Source organism: Solenopsis invicta, chromosome 5, assembly GCF_016802725.1.
Source record: "Solenopsis invicta isolate M01_SB chromosome 5, UNIL_Sinv_3.0, whole genome shotgun sequence".
NCBI lineage: Eukaryota > Metazoa > Arthropoda > Insecta > Hymenoptera > Formicidae > Solenopsis > Solenopsis invicta.
Window position 1 is genome coordinate 24,054,452 of NC_052668.1, and position 17,522 is coordinate 24,071,973.

Below are 17,522 nucleotides of genomic sequence, written 5' to 3' on the forward strand. Positions count from 1 at the left end.
AAGCGTGTAAATCAAATTTAGCGAGTTGCGAGTTCACTGCGAAGATACGAACTGTCACCAGAACAATATCAATTATGTGCATTCAATACACTCGAAACTTGATAAAAAAAAAACTAGATCAAACATGCAAGTATGTCCTACATTTTTCAGATTTTCTCTGCGACTAGTAATCTCCTCGAGACTTCAATCTTTTCTTTTTGAATTCTCTGAGATGGCAATCGAATAATCTCCTTGGGGAGAAAGTAAGCAGCTTCAAGATACTCAAAAAGCATTAAGCCACTTTTGATTGAAAATAATACAAAAGTCTTATTAGTTATTAAAAAAATATAGAATGAAATAAATTATCGCAAAAAAAGTCATTTTGATTTGGAAAATGTAAACTGAAAAGAACTCAATAAAGTTTTTTGCAGGAAGTTTACATTAAATTTACATTGTAAATTAATTCTAAGTATAGAGTTTGTCAAGTTTGTTGTTATATGTAAAAAATATTTTTATTACTTAACGATATATACACAATAATAATAGAAAAAAACCTGTTTTCAAAATCACAAATACAAAATTATATTATGTACATTTTTATGTCATACGCAAAAAGAAAAATCCTGAGTTAGTGAGAATTAGATTCACTAGAATCTGTATCACTTTCGCTGTCTGTTTTTTCGTTAACGGGACGCCTATTCGTATTCACAAAAAGCTCTTCGTCGTCGCACGTGGTATAATTCGTCGCTATCGAATGTCCGTTTCTCTTTGGATCCTCATCAAATTCCGGCGGCCAACAATTTTGTTCACGATACCATTTTATGTGATCCTGTAATGTAATATTTATACATATATTAATAAAGGATAAAAGCAGTTCTTAATGTTTGCAAAAGAATTTAATTTTTTTTAATTTTTTTATAATTGCATTAATATTTAATTTAAATTAGAGAATATATAAATTTTTGTGAGACGATAAGAAAAAGACTCTTAAAATAATGCTAAATATAAATTGCTAAGAGATAGTGAATTACCTTCGTAAGTATTTTGACAATTTCGCCCTTGACTTTCTTGCCTTCCGCAATTGGTTCAATAATAATGTAGTCACCTCTCTTCACCCAGATATTTTGCCTAAATTTTGTGGGCATGGAGACAATGTACTGTTCTCCGGCAGGAGTGACAACCTCGTGAAGATTATGACCGCGTGCCTGGACAATTCGTACGATGCTTTGCGAATCCTTGGGAAGACTCATATCCCCGAGTTCTTGAAAAACGTATTTGCGCTTCGTTGCTACAGACGACATTGTGACCCGTGAAATAAAACTAAAAATATAATTACTTTTATTTTTTTTCTTTCATTGATTCTTCTTTACTTGAATATGGCGAAACCAAATGTTGCGTTTCCGAAAATCGTAATACAAAATTGATTTTATAAATTCCGTTTATTTAATTTATTGACAGGCCGCGATGACTTTTCAACGGTGGAATCCGCGTTTGTTTTAACTTTACGACTTTTCGCGTTGTGCCAAGAACCTAGCGAGCCGCCGGATTTTTCCAAAGCGGCCCATACGTCTAAACTCTCGCCGGGCGGTATTTCATATCCGTTCTGCAAGCCGTGAGGATTCGATGGGGTTTTACAATCATGAATGGACTCTTTGCGAAGGACGGTATCGACTTCAACGGCGGCGAAGAATGCCACCGACATCGGCAGATCTCTCATGCCTAGTCTAGAAGCACAAAACGCTCTTGTCATCAGATTGGTTACGTGCATGGCCAGCGCAGCGTTGTACTTGTATCTGGACGGAACCAGATATCTTACTTCATCGTGAAACGATAGGCAGAATCTGGCATTATCTTTCATCAGCCATCTCATGGAGACCAGCATCAAGTGAAGGAAATCTACTGCGCCACTCTGTACCACCCAATTAATTTTGGTAGGTAAGAACTTATCGTCATCATCGGTATTAGTGATCTCCAGAGCACGGCTCAATCTAGCGTTGAGGAACGGAGTAATCGGATGTTCACTTCCGGCGATCTGTTCTAATCGATTAAACATAGCTGATTCTGATCCGTCTATCCACTCGCTCTTCTGGAAAATGTCTTGTAATCCTTTGCCATGCAACTTCGCTATGTGATATGCCTGAGAGGATGTGTAGGAAATATTCTGCAAGTCATCATTGATAAATTCAGTTTTCAATCGATATATCTTTTTACCCTTGGTAAGAGCGAACATCTTGCGTGATTTAGAAATGGCCTCGGCGTCCGTCATGGATGGGTTGAACTGCTTTAGCAGTCGTTCAGCGAACTTTTGGCCAGCACCGTAGATTCGAGCATAGTTAATGACCTTGGCGTGGTCGCGGGAGATGCCGATGGCCTTGGCAGTGACGCTATGCATATCGGTACCGTTGGATTTGGTGCCGATGAGAGTCATCCAGCCGAAAGGCGTGGCTCCGTGGATACGCTTGTAATGCGCGTCTCCGATGACTGAAGCGATCCACAATTCCTGGCTATCCACGTCGGCACCGACGATGTTGTATCCCGGTGGTGCTTGTATCATGCACCTGAGCTCTGAGCCGATTCGTTCGACGTGCGCGTTTGACGCTGTCATCCATGTAGGTTCCACTGCGCGACGCGTTAAAGTACCGGAAACAACTACTTGAGGTATTATCGCGCCGTAACGCGTGTGTCGCTTCGTTCTTTTGACGATGCCGGGCAGAGAGTGGTTATCCAACCATATCACCAACTGCGACATGATTCGATCGCGATTGTTCCGCCAGTAAGACAACATGCGGGCGATCTTCAGCACCTCCGCGGCGCTGATGTCCAAGCCGGCAAGTACATTCTCGGAGAACTTGTTGAGGAAGTCCTTAGCGAGAGGATTGCCGACGTTGTAGTTGGCACCATCCTTGTGTGGCAGCTTGAAAAAGTAGCAGCAATTGTCAATGTCGACGTTGCACCATACGCCAGTGCCCTTGTACATTTCATTGTATGACTCGTTCTGCTTCTTCTTAAATCGCCAGAATTCTATCTTATGAAGATCGTTCTGTACGTCGGTGCTTAAGGTGGCCATTGCGTCATCGGAGATGTCTCTGGACTGGCTGGACGCTGGCAAAGGACATTGCGCTAAAAGATTCTTCAACGGCACTTTAGTCTCTATGTCGAGATCGTCATTGTAAGGCACTAAAATCCCCCAACCGTGATCTTTTATATAATGCAATGGATATTTCTCCCATGTTAGATTCAGTAGCTTGGGAACCACTTGCATGGAAGTGCTGATATTCTGCGGACCTGCCGTCCAGTCCTCGTCGCTCTGCTTAGGACAGAGTTTCCTGTACCATGCTGGGTAGCCCGGCATATGCGGCATTCTAGCTGGTAATAAATGTCTGGTTTGGTCCAAATACGCAAATTCCTTTGCCAGATGATCCTCTTCTTCCTCTTCAGCATCTGACAAATACTTTTTAGTATCTGACTCTTTCACTGTTTCCGCTACATTTGTCTCTACGCCAACAGGCTTTACCTTCGACATTTTGCTTTTCATTTTAATTTCCTGCCTGCTCCAATCTTGGTCCCACATCCACAAGTCCTCCTTGTATTTCTCGTCGTGCATAAGATGGCAAACGGCGTCTGCTCTCTTGGCAAGAGTAAATTTTGCTTCGTAGTTCAAGTCGTCAAAGGTCGACTCTGATTCCTCCAAGTATCTCTGCCAATTAGAATTCACCGGCAAATACGCCGAGCCAAGTTCCAACATTCCTGCCAAAGTAACTGGATGAGGGAATCTCTCTTGAAAGAGCGGGAATAGATTGCGTAATATATTGTGAGTGGCAATCGTATCAGAGGCGCAGTAAGACATCAACATATCAAAATTATCTCTAATATCTTCGATAGTACCTTTGACAAATAGATCTCTCCCTTCCTTACTTATCTCATAGCCACAGTATAGCTTGTGCACTTCCACCAAGCTGTTTAACGAAGTGTTGGGCAACCAAATTTCTTTCTCCGCATTCGCTTTTTTGGATAACAACAGCGACCTTTGGTAGCTATTAAGACCACTGACGCACACGTGTAATGACATAGTGTCGAGAAAACGTGTTCCTGTGCAATTCAACCAATATTGCTCCTTGATTCTACTTCTGTCATATGACACATTGTGACCTACAATAATCTTTGGTTTTTTCTGGTGCTGATTCAATCTATATCCATGTTCCTCCTTACCACTCTCCATAGGAACGAGCATATTCGGCGTGAATAACTGTGTGTCAAACGTCTGATTGATACCTTGTGTCAAAGAACTTGAGACCCAGCTGTACCAGGCCTTACTACTGACTGCAGTGGCTAGGGTAGGCAAGGGACCCTGTTTCATGCAAACTTCTACGTCAAAAATTACACCATCCTCCAGTGGATAATCTACGCTTTCTATTGTACCATCCACTGCATATCTGGTCCATCCTTCTTTGAAAAGCCATTGCTTTGGTATCTTGGGAACGTCCCTCATAATGTCATTTATAATCTGCAAATACGGCTTAGTCTGTGCTCTTCCAATGTTATAAAAATGCTCCTCTATATCTTCTCCTTCCAAAGCTGGTAGCTTCAAATTCACCTCTGGTAATTTGGTTGCATCGTCTACGTTTATACTATACTTGACTAAATTTTTCTTTATGCTATCTATTTCCTCTTCAGAGAGACAGTCCTCTTTATCATCCTTTCTGAACAATTGATGGTGCAATGTTTTGGGCAACATTTGCATATTTATTTCGTTAACTCTAATATTATCTCTTCTTGGATTCATCTCCGAATCAACATTTGTATTATTTTTCAATTTTCTTGATTCTTGAGTGTCACTTCCACTTGATTGCTGACTCGATTCAGCCATTTGCTTATCCATATCGTGAATTTTTATATCCTCACCCGAATTTACATCTTGTTCTGGCGTCGACTTCTTCGACATCTGTATATTAGCGTTCGACTCGCTCGGTGTTCCTCCTTCCGACCTAGTGAGTAACTTGTGAAAGCCCGCCTCAAAATTAATAGGTATCACAGGCGAATTGTAAATAGAGCTCGTGGCGGGTTTGGCACTCTTAGAGGTTAGGCTCACTTGGTTAGGTTCCACATCTCGGCCGTTCTTCAAACGCACCCTCCTCCACTGAGTCTTCTTGAAAGTCCGAATGCCGTTCTGCGCGTCCGTGCATTTATGCCGAATGCAAATGTTAAGCAAGCGAATCCTCAGTCTCATCTTACCGGCCTCATTCGAATACCTCACGGCTACAACGAAACACGTGCTTCGACAGCCGGAAGCTGTCGAAACCGCGTATATTATGAAAATATCTCGCTAGTAACTAGCAATAAAAGATAAACGGAATCTTACCTGGCCGCGTTGAACTAAACAAAATGCATTTCTTTAGCGCAAAAACTCGATGAACGCTATAAAACTGTACTTTGACGAGATAAACAAATAACGTGCGCTCGAAATATACTGAAATATACTTCGCATCTGAATCCTAAAGTTGGCTGCACTTTTTACGCAATTCACAGGTTGGCCATTCTGTTCTGAATGTAACCTCACTTCAAACGAGATGCGCCACAATGCGCCATACTGCGCTGTGCGCTCTCGATCACGCAATTTGAAAATCAATAGCGACAGACGCGCCTCCGTTTTTAATTACAATTGCGAAGCTTTTTCCATAATAACTAAACGTTAAAAAATAATTAACTGAATATGCAATTAGCTAATTTAAATACACCCATTCTCCAATAAAGATCAATCGTAACAAAAATAAAAGTTTTCATAGTTTAATAAATTAAAGAAAATACAATTCTGTTATATACATATGTAAACATATATGTATTTCATCTATATCTACATATATATAAAGGCATCTCGTTCGAAAATCTAACCCATATATCGATTCTCGTATCGTGACGGCGACGACATCTCGGCGTCCGCCAGTGTCCGCCAGTTTATTGTGTTCATCATGGCTTCGACGGGTTAGTGATCATCGCGAGATTATTCTTTAATTTACGTTTTATAACTCATTCACCGTGCGGCGATCACAAAACTTATTACGGGACGTGAGATCGTCCGTTTCTGTGCTTCACGTTATTCTTAGCCGCATTGACGAAATTTATTCTCACATTTCTCCTCGCGCTTGTCGACGTAGCCTCCTCCTTGCTTGTCGCCGTTGTTTACATGTGTCGCAAATGCTTCCCACGGATGTGCCTACGACGTTACTGATGGTCCTTTTTCTTATTTTCAGAATCTCTGGGGTGCGACACGCTCGACCTGAGCGGCCAGGGCCTCAAGAAGCTCAGCCGGTGCCCTTCGGACGCTGATATTAGCACGTTGATCATAGATGACAATGAGCTGCAACGACTTGATAATCTGGATTCCTACCATAGAATTACGAAGGTAGTATGGATAGCCTCAAATGAAAATTATTATTAATTCATTCGTGCAATCGTGAAATTCTAGAGTGTAACATAGTCCTTCTTGCTCTGTCTGTGCTTCGCTTATGTTTATTTCTACTAATGTAGATTAACTAAATGTAAATTATGTAATTATTGCAAAAAGATAAAGACCAAGTTAAACACATTAAAGTTAGTCTAGGTAGTAGAAATGGATGTAAATTATCTTATTGATATTTTTGTACTTAACTCATAAGCACCTGCTTGAATTTTTTTACGTACCTATTTTTATTTTTCTTTATAAATAATTATAAACTGAGATATTACAAATATAAAACAATTTTCAAATAGAAATTTAAAATATTTTGTTACATAATATATTTAATTAGTAAATTTATAGCATGTGCCTGGATCAGTTTAATATAGATGCTTACGAGTTAAAAAGATTAAAAATTGTAGATAATATAAAGTTCTTTTAATATAAAAAGACTATATAAAGTTTTAATTAAAAAAAAGATGGACGATGTAAAATTGCACTAATTTGTAGCATTATTAATTTGAAATTATTCATTTTGGGATGTGTAAGAATAGTTTGTCATTTTGAATTGCATGTGCACTCTATACTTCTATTGCTTTCAGCTTTCAATAATCAGAAACCAATTGCTACGGATGTACGGTGTGTCAAAGTTACATAATCTTGTTACTCTCAATTTGGCAAATAATGGTATACTCACTATAGAAGGTATCAAGGACATGACTAATTTGCAAACTCTCTGTTTAGCGGGTAACAATATTAAGGTACGATATATACGAGTTATATACATGTTACGTTATATAAGATGTGATTGTACAATTGTAGCAATGTATTTATAATATTATTTAATGGTTTGTAGTCTATTGAACATTTACACACAAATACTAAATTGGAGCACCTGGATTTGTCTGAAAACAGCATCAGTCATATCTCAGATATATCTTATCTGCGAAGTTTAAAGGTATATCATTATTTTCGTTCAATTTATACTTATTTTTAAATAAAATTGTTATGCTGCGATAATTAAATGCTTTTGGCTTTATTTGCAACTTATAATTGGTTGATATTTTGATAAATAACATTTTAGGAACTCTTTTTACATAACAATCGCATAATTACACTGCGTCAGTGTGAGCGTTACTTGCCTACATCTCTGGAAACATTAACATTAGCAAATAACAACGTTACTGACTTGAACGAAATGTCACATTTGACTAATTTGAAAAATCTAGTGAATTTCTCGATTGCTAACAATCCGTGTGTCAGTATAACAGGTAATAGTATGTATCCTTTTTTTATAAATCACACTCGCGTTATTATTCCATCTAGAAATTAGAACAGATCTTGATGCAATTTTTAATATTAATTATAACTAAAGAATTTTATTGTTGCTGATATGGTATTATAGTATTCTATCTTTTTAATTGTTATAAATATTAATTGCTGCCAATTTAAATATAGCTTTTATGATTACTAGATATAAGAAAATAGTTTACATTAACCGTAGCATTGTTACCATAGCATATTATTCTTAACAAATAGTCTATAGTGGGTTTGACTATCGGCCTTTTGTTATTAATTGGTGTATGAGCTTAAAGTCAATTGACGGTTATGCGGTTGATCCTATTGAAAGGTGGGTTTTTTTCAAAAATACATTCTTTATATAAATATCTCTAAATATTGTATGAAAATTAATCCGTTGAATCTCGACGTAAGTAACTGATTGGCAAAAACTCACTGTACTTAGCTTGAAAGCAGAGTGGCTGTATTCTCAGGGACGAGGCAGACAATTTCGCGTTGGTGAACACGCCTTACTCGCTCAATACCTTGCGTCTGTCTGTCCGCTCTCGGGCGAGTCCCTAGAGAACGAGACGGACCGGAAACTTAGACTTATACTGAGCAAAGCTCAACATCACCAACAGCAGTTGAATCAGCAAGGCGATACCGGGAGCGTGCACAGCTTGAGTAGCGTGGCAATGAGTCCTTCCCCAGCTGCTAGACGTAGACTTAGTAATAACAGGACAAATTCTCCCAGACGACCTAGTGAGTCCAAATCAATCCAACATATTTTTTTTACGTAGTTGCTATATCAAAGACTCTGGAATGAATTCTTTTTTCGGAAAGACTCCTAGAATTACATAGGTTTACTCATAGTTGCGACAAGTGGACTAATAGTGATTTAGATTTGTCCAGTCATTAAATGTTCTTCAGTACATACACCTTAGTTATAATCTGTTTTCTCTAGTGCCAATGTTGACATACTATGAAGATAAATACTTACAATCACCAAAATTTTATGAAGCAAAATACTGTGTCTGCCATATTCCTTGCAAAGGTATCCAAGGTCATATTGAGGATTTATCATACATTGAATACAATCACATATGTAGTAGGAATGTGCAAAAATCTGAGGACAGCATTATCTTTCAAAATTTGTGCTAAATAAAATCTATATATTTTAATAAGCTACTTTTCAATTATTTAACAAATTAAATTGAACAAATAGGACATATATTTTATTTTTAATAATCGTTATAAACATATATATATATATATATATATATATATGTGTGTGTGTGTGTGTGTAAATATACTATTACATTAATATTAAGTGTGTATAAATATTTTTATATTATTTTGTCTATATATCTCACTCTTTTAACAATTATTTATAATATAATTGAAACATAACAAAATCATTTGATTTGGATTCTTGCATATTCTTATAGCTCTTTCATGCATAGTACTTTCTAAACAATTGCTTCTTTAGGCTTATAGTGCAAACGACCATTGGCCAATGAAAGCAGTTAAAATATCTCAACACAGAGGCGCTATATTTAGAAGATTTCAGTAGCATATTAGCATAGGAGGATTTGAAAAAACTTTTACATGTCTTTATTTTAATAGTATTTAATTTAGATTAGTGGATTACAGATTGTTTGCATGCTTATTGCTAGCAGTGCTAGCATCAGAAATTTCCTAATATATAAATGAATTTTACAAATATGATACAATGTTTATTAAATAATAACGCGTTCATTATAGCATCAAATAATATTTTGTTAGCTTCCTCGAGGAGCTCTGTGAAAGTGAAATCGCCAGATCGAATGGTATCCAGCTGTCATACTGATGCTATGGTTGCTTCGTGTCATGGTTTGTTGAGCGATGATCAAGAGACGACTCTGATGACCCAAAGCTTAGATCCTAATATGCTTTCTGGTACATTGAGCAACAAAATGTTAAATAATAGTTTGCCAAGCATGGAAGGTAAAGCAATTATGCATGTATAATTGATTGAATTAAATAAAATCAGATTATGATAAAAGAAATTTTATCTAGAAACAGCTTCGAGCCCTCTGCAAGCGGCTACAAAGTTACTACCGGTACCGGAATCTTTGATGAGTCCAGACTTTCGTCCACCGTCTGGCCTTTCTCGGATTTTACCAAAGACTCCTACATCAAGTAAATTAAACTCTCCTTGTCAAATTACAATTCCTAGTAAACCATCCATGGAAGGTGATGGAAAGGCGATTCCAATTATAAACACCGTAAATCCAATGGCAAAATCAAATATAAGCTGTATAAAGGCAAACGCGCTTGTGAAAAGTAGCTCCGCAACAAATTGCAGCGTCATGAGACCGAATGTAGCGAAACCGATCGTGACACACGCTAACAGTAAATGTCCGCACAGCGTAAAAATCAACAATTACGTTCAGAGCAAAACTTTGTCCACGAAGAAGAGCACGAAGAGTCCCAATTTAGCCAGGAATATACAGCGACCAAAGAGCGCAAGTGAGAAACTTAAGAGCAACTTGAACAAGGATGAGAAAGACGCTGGAATTCAGAGCAGCGACGAGGACAGTGAGGTTTGTCAAGCAAAATTGGATAGCATTCGACATAGGGCTATTCAGAGAAGACAAGAAGATAGTAACAAAGGTAAAATGCTTGAAATATTTTAAAATATTAGCTGCAAATATTAATAAACATCTATTTATAGATACATCTAATACTTTCTTTCAGATCAAGATCAAACAGAAAAGGCTGCTATTTGTATTCAAAGAATATGGAGAGGCTATCATACAAGGAATCTTAATAGAAAAGCCACTAGTATATTACAAACGATTGATATGATGAGAACGAATAAATACATCCAGTAAGATTTCATCTCTTTCGTCTAATTTTATTTTATTGATAGTGTAAAATATACACATATAAAATAAATTTTACAGGAAATTATCGACAGACATGGAAGCCACGAGAACCGCTCTCGAAAGTGAACACAAGTTACAGTTATTGCAGATGCAAGCTATCAATGCACTATGGAAGAAAGTGGTTAGTCTGCAACCGGGTGGCAGTCGAGAAAACGCATCAAGCGATATAGACAATACTCTACAGCCAAATGCGGATGTGGTCAGTAATCTCGCGCAAACGTGCAATCTGCTTCATACTCAGGTAAGTTTCCAGGACAAGCTTTTGCATTGTGTCAAAAGTTCAGTAAAGTTTTTTTCTAATATCATACTTTTTGTTTCTTTATCAGGTCCAACAGTTGCAAGATTCGATGACCGAGATAAAGCGTTGCATGTCTGGCATGAAGCCGAGGCCCACTCTCGTCGACAACGGCGTCGCCACTCAAACAGAGATATCTGCCGTACATACACCGGCGGGCGAAGAAAATACGTTTCCTTATGGACGTCCTAATAGACCGCAAAGTTTGCCAATACATCAAACGATACACGAGGGAAACGAGAACAGGAGTTTTGCATCGAATCTGGTGGATAGCGTGCTGAAGAAAGTGTCACAATCTACTGACACGACGGATGACGAAGTCAATACAGATATCTTGAATTCAAACGAAAATCCTGAGGTGTTGAACTCGAACGAAAATCCCGAAGTGTTCAAGAATTGCGAAGAAATAATAGAACCCGACCTCAAGCAGGCGGTTGAGAATCAAACGGCGGAAGATTATGAAAATATAATTGAGAACGCAACAATGCATGGCGAGGTGTGCGAGGAAATGTTATGCAAAGAATTGCACAATTTGATCGAAACGGAAAATGGAGCAAACTGCGCAGATAGCGCGATTAACGGGGACGACAAAGAAATCTGCTAGATTTGACTTTGTCGAATTCTGCACCTATATGCCTTGTGAGTAACGCAGTCACGGTAATATGATACGTGCGAAGAGAAGAAAAGCGAACGTCTAAAACAAAATGCTCATTGTAAATAACAAAAGGTAATTCTACTCGTAACGATATTATAAAATGAGATTTAATTTTAATTATCAACCGTTTTATTACAAAAAGAGATACTTCGATCGTGAACAACAAGCTGCCATTTTGAATGAAGTATCTATGTAATTTAAGTAAAACACAGATTGATAAGAACAACGCAATAGAAATGATAGGGGAGAAATTCTTTCAATGACTATAAAATGTTCATCAGAGCTTATGCAACTTTTGTTTAGATTATAAAGTACATTTTGTGAAACATTCGTATTATATATTTGTGTATTATCATAAGAAATTTCAGAAGTTTTCCGTCCGCTTATTGACGGTAGTACATGTAATCATATAAAGCATACAGTATATTTTACCAGATATTGTGGAGAATCCACAAACATTCCACTTACTTTACTTGTATAACTATCTTACCTCAATAGAATAATTTCACATTATTTCAGGAAATTATATTCAACATTTGGGGAAAAATTAGTTTTTTTTATTTTATTTTATTAAAAAAAACTGCACCAAATATATATTTATCATCAAATAGGGTATATGTTTATTAGCTTTTAGCTCTTTCACATCAAATTGTGTATTTATTTATTTATCTGTTTATGCACAGCTTACTTTTAATATACAGTAGACATATTGAAGTATTGAGAAAGAATAACAGAAATTTGATTGAATCTAGTCAATATAAAGTAGCTTTTACATTTAAATATATTGTAGATATTTCAGAATTGTTGTATAGATATTACGTTTTGAAATAAACATGACAAAACATTATTTGAATCTATTACGTCGTTAAACAACACGATTAAAGTCATGAAAATGTAATTGTAAACTATTAGTTCCGTGTGATTATTGATACTTATGCGCGACAAATAATTGTTGATTAAACAACTTGATATTCTGCGAATATTATTATTACGCACACGCGAGCTTAATAAATTAAAAATATATCAGCCGTATTATTCTATATACAATAGAATCTCCGTATTTTTATTCTCAATCACTTTTCCCCTTGCACTGCATATGCTGTTTAAAATTTGCTATGTAATCACGCATGCATAAAATTAAAATGCTGTACGCATAATTCTACTCAATTTGGAATTAGAATGAAGAAACGGAGATACGACTGATAAAATCTTGCTCGTTTTAAGGTGCTCTCAAAAATGTATCTTATTGTTTGTTAGTAGGACAATTTGTTTCAATGTAGAGCATAAGCTAAATACGATATTTTGTACTCTCTCAAAATAAGTTATTCAATCTCTTATGCTTTACAATATTGCGAATCATTGAAATTCAAATTCACAACTTCCATATGCTCTAGTTTTTCCAAATAATTTTTCACGGAAAATTTTTAGTCAGATTTAATTAGTTCTATCTTTTGTAAAAAAAAAAATATTCTAATAGCTTTGACGATATTAAGGACTGAGTTTTCAATATAGTAAAAGAACACAATTTGACAAAAATTATTAAAAAATTTATGTAATCTCAAAATTGGTACAGATTTTAAAATATAATTTTTCCATATATTTCTATATTAAAATTTTTATCAATAATAGATCTAAATGAAAATTTAGTTATATACAAAGTTAATATTTTTGAAGTATGTGTCAAAAAATTTTGTTTTATGAAAGTATAACAATGTAGACGGATGTGCTTAGCTTAAATTTATATTTTTGTGATTTTTCGAAATATACATATATGACCAAAATAATTTCCTAAAGTGATAACGGAGTTGAATAGGTTAACTTGTGAAATAAAGATATAAAAACGTAATTAAAATATTGTTTTTATTTCATATTCCCTAATTTATAAATTATACACAAAGTATATTCCGTCCTCTCTTTTTCTTATGATTATACATTATTTACATTACATTTCAAAGTTATATCTAATTGTTTTAAAAAAATGTATGCACAGCCAAAGTTACAAACATATATTATTGCCTGAATATTAAGCATTTGAGATATTTTTTCGATTATTTTAATAAAAAAATATATAATAAACAGACAATATCTTCATAAAGCTATTAATAATAAGTACTATAACACATGTGTATATTGTATGACACATTGAATATTGATTTCAACATTGATTGAAATAATTGACTGAAACTGACACATTGATTTATGTAAAAGTAAAAAAAAAGTAAAATGATTTAATAAAAATTCATTCATTTCTTTTCCACATAGCTCTTCTGCATTAATAAAAATGAATTGGTTTTTCTGATCAATTTTATATTACATCTCCATCAGAATTTCAAGAAATGATATATTCACTGAATTTTTTCATCCAATGGTGGAATTCGATGATGGATTTTAATGTCTAAAAAATAAAAATTTGTAAAAATGTAAAAATTTACATTAAAATCATAAATAAAAAGTATATTCAGTGGAACATTTTCCGATACGCTGTTTTTTCCAATTTTAAATAACAATTTTCCATCTTTTTTACTTTTTTTATTTCATTCAGAATAGCCTTGTCAGGACATAGTTCAAACAGCCGAGAAAAATCTTTTAATCCTAATTTATATTCATTCAAGGATGTGTAGGCTTGTCCTCTTCGAAATAACGCTTTTTTCAAAATAACTGTGTTTGTATTATCCGTTTCCAAAACCTGAATAAAATGAATGTACTAAGACAACAGTATAAATACTTCTGATTTTCTCATAAAACATTCACTTACCTCGTTACAAAGATCTATAGTTTTATTATATTTTTCCTGCTTTAAATGTACAGCAGCTAAATTAAGTAACAAAATTGATTTAAGATCCGTTAGCGAGGCATAAAATGTATCTGACATGTTTTGCTGTTTGCTCATCCAGACATAATACCGTAATGCCTTCTTATACTTTCTACCGGCATCCACAAAGTTCTGCTTTGCAAAATAATCATTTCCAGAATCTTTTATGTTCTTTATTACACTTTCCATGAATTTGTGCTAAAAATATGAATATAGATCCAAATTAATAATTTTCCAATAATAACAAAGCCCAGTTAATAATTTTTAATAACAATTTACTGTGAGCTTGCCGTCGTGCAAAATGTAATTCCAATCTTCTGGAAAAGGGGTATAAACGTCTTCGGTTCCGTCATTCTCCTGCAATTGCCAAGTCTCGCCTTTCTTGAATTCTCCACAATCCACTATACATATTTGCTAAACAAATCAAATTATGAAGTTAAACTATTATCTATAGATGTTCTCTTTGTGATTTAAGAGCCTTACCTCAACTGGAACATCATCCTTTTCAGTTTTTACTTTACTCATCTCTAACACTGTACCCATGCCTGCTACAACCTTTCCAAATACTACATTAAGGTTGTCCAGATGCGGACTTGATTCAAGGATGATGATAAATTGAGAATTGTTGGTATGCGGCCTCCCCTCATTCACCATGCTAAGTAGCCCAGCGGACTCATGTTTCAACGTGAAGTTCTCGTCCTCAAAGAAAGGACCATAAATACTCTCCCCACTGGTGCCATTGAAATTGACAATATCGCCACCCTGGATCTTGAAGTGTGAAATGACTGCAACAATATAATATAATATTATATAATTGTAGCAATATAACATGTGTGATAAATAATTCACTTAGTAAATTAAATTCTAATGCTATCTTCAGAAGAAAATTGATATATGATTTACATTTGTAATAGTTTGCTAAAGAAGAGTTTTTCCAATTCATTGATTGATCAATCGCATTATGTGCAAATGCTACTTTGCTCTATAGAAGTTATATTTGTACATAATACAGCTTTTGATGAATTAAAAAACTTGCCTAAGATAAATAAATTTTTATATGTATATGATAGTCAATTATCATAAAGTTAAATTCTAATTCTATTTCTTAAAAAATAATCTCTATATCACCAAAAACACTAAGACTGTATTCAAAAACATTTGAGTGCTCCCATACATCATTTTATCTTTGTATTAGTGAAGACACTCTGAACACTGGTGAGGTTTCAGAACTCAGCCTAGACTGAAGAGAAACAAAAAAAAGATGAACTGTGAAAAAAGTTGTGTGCTAAAAAAACAGCTACTAGCTGCTGAGAAATTGAATATGACAGTCAACTATCATAATGAGTCGAACTCTAATTCTCTTCATCTTCGAAAGAATTCTGACCCTATTTGACTCCAAAGAACTAAAGAATTGATCCATATTCCAGAGGACAAGATCCAGAAATGCTGTCGTGACCCAGCCTTTTAATCAGAACTGTTATAACTCCATAAATTAGAAGTACTCTCCCCTCCCCCCTCAAAAAAAAGGAAAAATTAATAAGAGCAATAATAAAGCTAGATAAAAAGTGACTATACAGAATTGCTCGACGAAGAATCAAACACTAAGAATCAGCGCACCTTTGTGAAAGATAGTTCCCTTATAGTGTAACTTCCTAGCCTTTGATCCTGCGCCCCTCTCGCCGGTGCACAGCGCGCGGAAATTCTCCGCGGTACGCGGCACGATGTCCTTGAAGAGCTCTATGACGATTTTTCCAACTGGAAAACAATGCAAGATTATATCATGAATTTCAAGCCGGCGCTTGCACCGGGAGGCGATTACACATAACCTCGCGCAAAACTACCTTTTTCAGGTCCGATCACGACATCCAGGAAAACTACGGGATTGTCCTCGTTAGTGAGTGGACTTTTCTTCTCTGCCGAGAGCGGCTTCATATTTCTTTCTCGGTGCGAGACACGTAGATTAAACTTTTATCTCGCGAACTCGATGTACGCGACGTGCACGTAAATGCGCCATTCACGAGATCTACTCTTGTGTCTTGAGCCACTTGACACATACCTGCTCTCGAACATATATGTTAATCGTTTCAAATGATTTTGGAAAGAATACATTGATATGCAGATGCAATTGAACAAGTCTGGAGTACGATTGCAACAAATTAAAATAGTATTTGAATGATGTAAGAATATTCGAGAATTATACAGTGGTTCATTATATACTTTTATTTGCGTTTTACTTATTATACGAGAGGCATCATTGTCTTCGACAATTGAACGTCCATCAAAGATAGTTAATAATTGAGACAGCTAGCTTGCGTCACCGACTAAGCTGACAATAAAAAATTTTTGATATAATCAAAATTGTGGAGAATTTTCAATATAATCACACACACAGACAAAATTTCTTTCACACGTTTAATAATAAGTTATACCACGCAAAAGTATGCTGGACCAGATAAATACAAAACCGAGATAAAAATATATACTTTCCAAGAGCAATGATTAAAGCTAAAATTATTTATGTTCCCATAAATGTCTTGAGTCAACTAATTATTATGAGATCACTGCGAACGTTTGGTAATTCATTGACGATGTTTGTCAACAACATGATCGTCCATATGATTCACATGTATTCGTATCTATTTAAATCGTGAATTATACTGATTATTTCTAAAGTCGCACGTTATAAGAAATATAAAGTCCTGATAACTTTTATACTCTTCTTCTTTTTTTCTGCTTATTATTTTCGAATAAAACGCAGAAAAGCGCCACCATATTATATAGTCTTCAATTATTTTAAGCAAATAATTAAAAAATATTATATTCATGTGGAGTATTTATAAATACTTTAGTTTAAATGTTTAATTTATAAAAAAAATGTATTTGCATTTTAAAAAGAAAAAAAAATAGGTCCCACCGAGATTTGAACTCGGATCGCTGGATTCAGAGTCCAGAGTGCTAACCATTACACCATGGGACCTCTTGTATGATACTGTAGTAGACAGCACATATTTTACTTACAAGGTGGCGAAAAAGCCCACTCGGAGTAGATTCAAATCTTATTTAGCAAAGATTCGAATTGTGTAAATAAATAATATAATCAAGATTTACGTTTATACATAAATGTAAATAATCCAGATTAT

At 35.3% G+C, this 17,522-nt stretch overlaps 4 protein-coding genes and 1 non-coding gene across 8 annotated transcripts; 1 reads left to right on the plus strand and 4 right to left on the minus strand.

Annotated features, from left to right (window-relative positions):
• Positions 1-472: 472 nt before the first annotated feature.
• On the minus strand, positions 473-6,345 carry LOC105195241 (probable RNA-binding protein EIF1AD). 2 transcript variants are annotated; one of them, XM_011160593.3, is made up of 3 exons: positions 6,106-6,345; positions 1,011-1,299; positions 473-808 (listed from the first exon to the last, which is right to left on the minus strand). In XM_011160593.3, the coding sequence occupies exons 2-3, from the start codon at positions 1,278-1,280 to the stop codon at positions 608-610; spliced, it is 471 nt and encodes a 156-aa protein (XP_011158895.1). In that variant the 5' UTR covers positions 1,281-1,299; positions 6,106-6,345; the 3' UTR covers positions 473-607. The 2 variants fall into 2 exon arrangements, with proteins under 2 accessions (XP_011158895.1, XP_025986669.1); XM_026130884.2 differs by lacking the exon at positions 6,106-6,345 and having other exon boundaries at positions 1,011-1,724.
• LOC105195239 (DNA polymerase subunit gamma-1, mitochondrial) lies at positions 1,335-5,632 on the minus strand. Its single transcript, XM_011160592.3, has 2 exons — positions 5,339-5,632; positions 1,335-5,268 (listed from the first exon to the last, which is right to left on the minus strand). The coding sequence occupies exon 2, from the start codon at positions 5,204-5,206 to the stop codon at positions 1,406-1,408; it is 3,801 nt and encodes a 1,266-aa protein (XP_011158894.2). The 5' UTR covers positions 5,207-5,268; positions 5,339-5,632; the 3' UTR covers positions 1,335-1,405.
• LOC105195238 (centrosomal protein of 97 kDa) lies at positions 5,797-13,416 on the plus strand. 3 transcript variants are annotated; one of them, XM_039448904.1, is made up of 13 exons: positions 5,797-5,958; positions 6,228-6,379; positions 7,015-7,173; positions 7,269-7,370; positions 7,497-7,693; positions 7,959-8,042; positions 8,157-8,452; positions 8,655-8,744; positions 9,476-9,676; positions 9,749-10,345; positions 10,430-10,562; positions 10,639-10,861; positions 10,947-13,416. In XM_039448904.1, the coding sequence occupies exons 1-13, from the start codon at positions 5,946-5,948 to the stop codon at positions 11,517-11,519; spliced, it is 2,820 nt and encodes a 939-aa protein (XP_039304838.1). In that variant the 5' UTR covers positions 5,797-5,945; the 3' UTR covers positions 11,520-13,416. The 3 variants fall into 3 exon arrangements, with proteins under 3 accessions (XP_039304838.1, XP_039304839.1, XP_011158892.1); XM_039448905.1 differs by having other exon boundaries at positions 9,755-10,345; XM_011160590.3 differs by lacking the exon at positions 8,655-8,744 and having other exon boundaries at positions 5,946-5,958; positions 10,947-11,519.
• Positions 13,417-13,609: 193 nt separating this feature from the next.
• On the minus strand, positions 13,610-16,951 carry LOC105195242 (peptidyl-prolyl cis-trans isomerase D). Its single transcript, XM_011160595.3, has 7 exons — positions 16,224-16,951; positions 16,000-16,137; positions 14,866-15,167; positions 14,662-14,796; positions 14,326-14,580; positions 14,095-14,256; positions 13,610-13,965 (listed from the first exon to the last, which is right to left on the minus strand). The coding sequence occupies exons 1-7, from the start codon at positions 16,312-16,314 to the stop codon at positions 13,900-13,902; spliced, it is 1,149 nt and encodes a 382-aa protein (XP_011158897.1). The 5' UTR covers positions 16,315-16,951; the 3' UTR covers positions 13,610-13,899.
• A 336-nt stretch (positions 16,952-17,287) lies between these two features.
• Trnaq-cug lies at positions 17,288-17,359 on the minus strand. The gene has a single exon. It is a non-coding gene; the product is annotated as a tRNA-Gln (tRNA).
• Positions 17,360-17,522: the final 163 nt, after the last annotated feature.